The sequence below is a fragment of the Helicoverpa zea genome, chromosome 30 (genome assembly GCF_022581195.2).
Source record: "Helicoverpa zea isolate HzStark_Cry1AcR chromosome 30, ilHelZeax1.1, whole genome shotgun sequence".
NCBI lineage: Eukaryota > Metazoa > Arthropoda > Insecta > Lepidoptera > Noctuidae > Helicoverpa > Helicoverpa zea.
Genome location: NC_061481.1, coordinates 2,515,095 through 2,522,214, shown reverse-complemented (window position 1 = coordinate 2,522,214; position 7,120 = coordinate 2,515,095). Strand labels below are relative to the sequence as shown.

Sequence of the window (7,120 nt, the reverse complement as noted above, 5' to 3'; positions counted from 1 at the left end):
AAATTCACGTACATACACACGGCTGTACGACGTGCTACAAACTGCCAGGGATATCTGACCACGCAAAGCCATGCGTAATCATCAAGAATAAGCCCATTATTTCAAGATGATTTATTATAAAAAAACGATACTTGATTTTATTAACGCTAAGTTTCGGTCGTGCCACATCACTATTTAAGAATTGATTTTAAAAATGTATTTATTGGTTTTATTTATTGATACCCAAATACTAACAAAACTGCTGGATAGCGTAGTATCACGGAAGTTTTTTTTATGGGAAATCAGCAAAGATCTGTTTCCGCTGTGGGTTAGCAGCGGTGAGGGAGCGTCAGACTCTTACTGACTAAAAACCGTCGTGTTCCGTCGTAGGCCTGTTATGTACCAGCGCCGCGGTAACTCGCGCGAACCATCACCGCCCGCCAGGCCTTGGCCCTGCTAAGTCACGGAGGCTTGAAAGATAACGGAGATGCCGTAAGAAAGGTAGGTCAGGTCAGGTGCCTTGCCTAAGTGTTAGATACAAAAATACAAATCGTTCCTCTTCATAATATATAGAACCTCAAATATCGAAATCTAGACTTGCCTATTAGTTTACATGAATTATTTTCCCAATTTCCCAATAGATGTCGCTGTAAATAGGGCTACTTCGAGCTTAGAAAATGAGTTGATGGGATAGCTATGGGCTATACGGGTTATTCCCGCTCGGTAACACCCTTTCGTCAACACTGTTGACGATCGGGAAAAAAAAGTTTCGTTCGTTCAGTGTTGACGAACGCTGGTTTTTATTTTTAAATATGGAAATAAAATGTCACGGATTTTTAAAATGTTTTAATGGATTATGTTAGATCTTTTAAAACACAATTACCTAGAAAATAAAAGTGGCCTTATCATGTGCATAATAACCATTTTACGCTAAAATAATAAGTAGCGTTCGTCAAGTCGTCCTTTGGGCTCTATATAGTTATCGGCACGGATATTGAGCCCTGACCTTCACCTGCGCAGAAGCGATTTATTGGTTTATTGCCTTATGTGTACAGTGCGCAAAGCGATCTCCACTCTTCCGTCTCGGCGGAATTCGGCGGCTTAATATCCGTGCCGGTAACTATACCTACTCAGAAACTACGGAACCCTACACTAAGCGTGGCTCGACACGCTCTTGGCCAGTTTTTCATCTGGCAACTTGCTATGTGTGCGTTCGCGCAGCGGAATGTTGTTGATTTAAAGATTTTAATTATGCAGATAATTAGTGTATGACGTCCTATAATTGTGTATGCAGCCATTGTGGAGAAATTCACCAAAAACAGATTCCGCTGGGCGAACGTTGGCGAACGTTGTCCTGGCGGAACTTTTTTTAATCCATAGACTTTAGAAGAAAAGAGATGTGTCCGAAAATTAGTGTGTATTTGTGTATAATTGATTATGTATGAATGAAATCAGTGCATGCATAAACTTCGGAGAAATTCAAGTTTCCGCTACGCGAACGTTTGGTCATTAGCTAGTTTTCATATAAAGCGCTTACATAGAGAGCTGTAGATTTTTATATACGTTGTTTTGAATTTGTTTATATTTGTTTAAAAAATAGATTTAGAAAAAGTCGTAGGGTTTAAAAGATAAAAATATAAACGTAAAATACACTTTTTAGGTCTTAGTTCTTAAAGTATGCAGTTTGGGGTCTAGATTTTCACGTTTACACAAACCTTGTAAGTGTCTCCAACATGTTGCCAAGTATCAATGATGTTCCGTTAGTAATTAAAAAGTTATAAGATAATTTACCATGAATAGATCACTGTTTACAAAGCAGTCGAATATCACGACGTTCTAACGGAATTGCATGGCATCTAGACACACGGCAGTGTGTCCGCCAAGTTCGAGCAAAAAAAGCGACACACCGGCCGTGGGTTATATTACACGAACCATTTCGGGCCAAATTCGACCCCCCTGTAACTCAAAATCTATTTTATTTACGCATATCAAATTTCTAGTATCTATTGAGACCCCCTCACTTATCTAAAATACAAAATTTCATTAATATACCTATTGTAGGTCTTGAGATATTGACGTCAGAAAATCGCTATTTTTACTATACACTCACTGACTGACTGATTCACTGACTCACTCATCAAAAACCTAGACCACTTCCAATGGTCGTATTGACTTGAAATTTGGCATGGAGGTAGGTCTTTATGTCAAGGTAAAGGGAAAAATCTGAAAATGGCCAAGTGTGAGTCGGTTTCAAAATAATGAAGGTGTTTTATACCCGGTGTAAATTTATACCCTTAAGGAACTAAAACGAACTAAATTTATCTATATTTATATAATATATCTTGGAATGGTTTGTATTTAGTTTAGTTAGAAGTAAAATAGTGTAGTTAGAAGTAAAATGAAAATCTGAAAACGGCCAAGTGTGAATCACTTTCGAAAATAACGAATGTGTAACTTTGATCCACGAACATAATATATGACAACATGTCATGTCAGTCAGTTGGTAAATCTAGTCCATTTAGTTAATCTAGTTCATTTCTTTGTAAGAAACATAGTAATTATAGTCACGACAATTAGCAATCTCTAGTTTAGTTTAGCAATTTTAGTCACGACTCTACTTTAAATTGTATTCGACCACCAAAGGAGATGGCCAAAAAAAACCCAGAGTCGACGGAAACTTCGTATGTATAATAGTTGGATTCAGTATAATGTGTAGATTACAAAAAGTATTTCATATCATCTAAAAACCATGGGGTTTTCTTTTTACAAGGTTCTTTCGATGAAGATTTTAGTACATAAAAAAGCTTAACTTTTCTGTTTGCTGTTCATTAGAAGTTGTGCATAGGGTAAAAACTTTACACTCAGGGTATGTCTGTTAGCAATATACACGAGTGAACGTTTAGAGCTGACCTGATGATGGAGAAGAGAGAGAAGGTCAAGGGAACTCGGCAATGGTAAATATTAACTGCCTCGTGTTTGGGCTTATATTATATTCGTACTGACGAGAACTTTTCACTAATGCGAATAGTGACTAAAAAGCTAAAAATAAAAAAAAAGCTAAGTTTTTTTTATTATCCTTTACCAGTTCGGAAGGTTAAACATAACAGGGAAACCTCTTCAAGTAGGTAAGGTCGGTACTTAATCGTATTTGGAGTGGTTCATGTCAATAGTGCAATGGGTGGAGGTTAAACTCAAGACCTTTTATTTACCAGGCAAACTCTGTAACTATAGGGACATTACTGTTGGCTTGTATAATGTTAGCACTTAAACATTGTTTTTTAGTGTGCGTTCGCGCAGCGGAATGTTGTTGATTTAAAGATTTTAATTATGCAGATAATTAGTGTAAGAAGTTCTATAATTGTGTATGGTAAATAAAAATTTGTGAATGCAGCCATTTTGGAGAAATTCACCAAAAACTGATTCCGCTGGGCGAACGTTGTCCTGGTGGAACTTTTTTTAATCCATAGACTTTAGAAGAAAAGAGATGTGTCCAAAAATTAGTGTGTATTTGTGTATAATTATTTGTATGTATGAATGAAATCAGTGCATGCATAAACCTCGGAGAAATTCAAGTTTCCGCTACGCGAACGTTTGGTCATTAGCTAGTTTTCATATAAAGCGCTTACATAAAGAGCTGTAGATTTTTACATACGTTGTTTTGAATTTGTTTATATTTGTTTAAAAACAGATTTAGAAAAAGTCGTAGGGTTTAAAAGATAAAAATATAAACGTAAAATACACTTATTAGTTCTTAGGGTGCTTACATAAAGAAACAGGTTACCGGTACAGACAAACCTGTACGGGTAGGTACCGATCAATTGTGTTATCACCTGTACCAATTCAATACCGGTATTATAATGTAAATTTTGGGATGTTACCTAAATATATTGCACAGCCGCTTTTTTATAGCTATCCGAACTTGGTCGGATTATGTAGGTTTTCGATGCTTCGTCAGTATTATCATTGTCTTTCTTTAATTACTGAATTTAATGACATGAAATTTTGCAAGTAAATACAACCCACCCAAAACAAAAATGTGAAAGACTGCCAAGTTCGATAATATGGGAATGCTTCGCCTATAAAAGAAGTGAGATCTGAATAAGTACCAAGTTCCATACAGTATCCCATATTATCGAACTTGGCAGTCTTTCACATTTTTGTTTTGGGTGGGATTTCATTTATTTTTGTAAGGTTGTTTATTTTATTTTTTTCTTATGATGAAGTTAGTTAAAGGAATGTCTCATTTATACTATCTTTTAGATTTTTTAATATGCACTATGTTTCTTACAAAGAAATGAACTAGATTAACTAAATGGACTAGATTTACCAACTGACTGACATGACATGTTGTCATATATTATGTTCGTGGATCAAAGTTACACATTCGTTATTTTCGAAAGTGATTCACACTTGGCCGTTTTCAGATTTTCATTTTACTTCTAACTACACTATTTTACTTCTAACTAAACTAAATACAAACCATTCCAAGATATATTATATAAATATAGATAAATTTAGTTCGTTTTAGTTCCTTAAGGGTATAAATTTACACCGGGTATAAAACACCTTCATTATTTTGAAACCGACTCACACTTGGCCATTTTCAGATTTTTCCCTTTACCTTGACATAAAGACCTACCTCCATGCCAAATTTCAAGTCAATACGACCATTGGAAGTGGTCTAGGTTTTTGATGAGTGAGTCAGTGAATCAGTCAGTCAGTGAGTGTATAGTAAAAATAGCGATTTTCTGACGTCAATATCTCAAGACCTACAATAGGTATATTAATGAAATTTTGTATTTTAGATAAGTGAGGGGGTCTCAATAGATACTAGAAATTTGATATGCGTAAATAAAATAGATTTTGAGTTACAGGGGGGTCGAATTTGGCCCGAAATGGTTCGTGTAATATAACCCACGGCCGGTGTGTCGCTTTTTTTGCTCGAACTTGGCGGACACACTGCCGTGTGTCTAGATGCCATGCAATTCCGTTAGAACGTCGTGATATTCGACTGCTTTGTAAACAGTGATCTATTCATGGTAAATTATCTTATAACTTTTTAATTACTAACGGAACATCATTGATACTTGGCAACATGTTGGAGACACTTACAAGGTTTGTGTAAACGTGAAAATCTAGACCCCAAACGGCATACTTTAAGAACTAAGACCTAAAAAGTGTATTTTACGTTTATATTTTTATCTTTTAAACCCTACGACTTTTTCTAAATCTGTTTTTTAAACATATAAACAAATTCAAAACAACGTATATAAAAATCTACAGCTCTCTATGTAAGCGCTTTATATGAAAACTAGCTAATGACCAAACGTTCGCGTAGCGGAAACTTGAATTTCTCCGAAGTTTATGCATGCAATGATTTCATTCATACATAATCAATTATACACAAATACACACTAATTTTCGGACACATCTCTTTTCTTCTAAAGTCTATGGATTAAAAAAAGTTCCGCCAGGACAACGTTCGCCCAGCGGAATCTGTTTTTGGTGAATTTCTCCACAATGGCTGCATACACAATTATAGGACGTCTTACACTAATTATCTGCATAATTAAAATCTTTAAATCAACAACATTCCGCTGCGCGAACGCACACATAGCAAGTTGCCAGATGAAAAACTGGCCAAGAGCGTGTCGAGCCACGCTTAGTGTAGGGTTCCGTAGTTTCTGAGTAGGTATAGTTACCGGCACGGATATTAAGCTCTCGGCGGAAGAGTGGAGATCGCTTTGCGCACTGTACACATAAGGCAATAAACCAATAAATCGCTTCTGCGCAGGTGAAGGTCAGGGCTCAATATCCGTGCCGATAACTATATAGAGCCCAAAGGACGACTTGACGAACGCTACTTATTATTTTAGCGTAAAATGGTTATTATGCACATGAGAAGGCCACTTTTATTTTCTAGGTAATTGTGTTTTAAAAGATCTAACATAATCCATTAAAACATTTTAAAAATCCGTGACATTTTATTTCCATATTTAAAAATAAAAACCAGCGTTCGTCAACACTGAACGAACGAAACTTTTTTTTCCCGATCGTCAACAGTGTTGACGAAAGGGTGTTACCGAGCGGGAATAACCCGTATAGCCCATAGCTATCCCATCAACTCATTTTCTAAGCTCGAAGTAGCCCTATTTACAGCGACATCTATTGGGAAATTGGGAAAATAATTCATGTAAACTAATAGGCAAGTCTAGATTACGATATTTGAGGTTCTATATATTATGAAGAGGAACGATTTGTATTTTTGTATCTAACACTTAGGCAAGGCACCTGACCTGGCCTACCTTTCTTACGGCATCTCCGTTCTTTCAAGCCTCCGTGACTCAGCAGGGCCAAGGCCTGGCGGGCGGTGATGGTTCGCGCGAGTTACCGCGGCGCTGGTACATAACAGGCCTACGACGGAACACGACGGTTTTTAGTCAGTAAGAGTCTGACGCTCCCTCACCGCTGCTAACCCACAGCGGAAACAGATCTTTGCTGATTTCCCATAAAAAAAACTTCCGTGATACTACGCTATCCAGCATTTTTGTTAGTATTTGGGTATCAATAAATAAAACCAATAAATACACTTTTAAAATCAATAATATTTATTAAAAAACTCACTCATTGTCATTAACAGATAACAACTCAGTATTTTTTTTCATTTATCTGCACACATACATCCTAACATCATCTGCCAAACCTTTTCCCAACTATGTTGGGGTCGGCTTCCAGTCTAACCGCATGCAGCTGAGTACCAGTGTGCCACAAGGAGCGACTGCCTATCTGACCTCCTCAACCCAGTTACCCGGGCAACCCAATACCCCTTGGTAAGACTTTCTGGCAGGCAGTTGAATGTTGTATGAATGAATATATCACTCACATTTGAGAGATAGTTCCGCCATTATATTCAAGAGACTTTACTCTTTTTCCCTGCTCCTCGTTGGTTCTGTAAAGAAATAAAAAAATAGATCAATAAAAAAATAACGTTTAAGAGCTCCGTTGACTCAGACACACACACACACACAGCGGTCAAACTTATAACACCCCTCTTTTTGCGTCGAAAGTTAAAAATAATAAGTCGTCCTGGCCTAGTGGGTAAAGAACCAACCTCTCAAGTATGATTCTAGAGTCGGCATGT

The 7,120-nt window shown here is 36.9% G+C and overlaps 1 protein-coding gene across 21 annotated transcripts in view; it reads right to left on the bottom strand.

Moving 5' to 3' along the window:
• Positions 1-6,564: 6,564 nt before the first annotated feature.
• Positions 6,565-7,120, bottom strand: part of LOC124644475 — a 179,006-nt gene continuing 178,450 nt past the window's right edge. For all 21 annotated transcript variants that reach the window (XM_047183845.1, XM_047183854.1, XM_047183852.1 and 18 more), the window contains one exon: positions 6,565-6,928. In XM_047183845.1, coding sequence (XP_047039801.1) covers positions 6,890-6,928 — 39 coding nt within the window. In that variant the 3' untranslated portion in view covers positions 6,565-6,889. The remainder of the gene's footprint in view (positions 6,929-7,120) is intronic.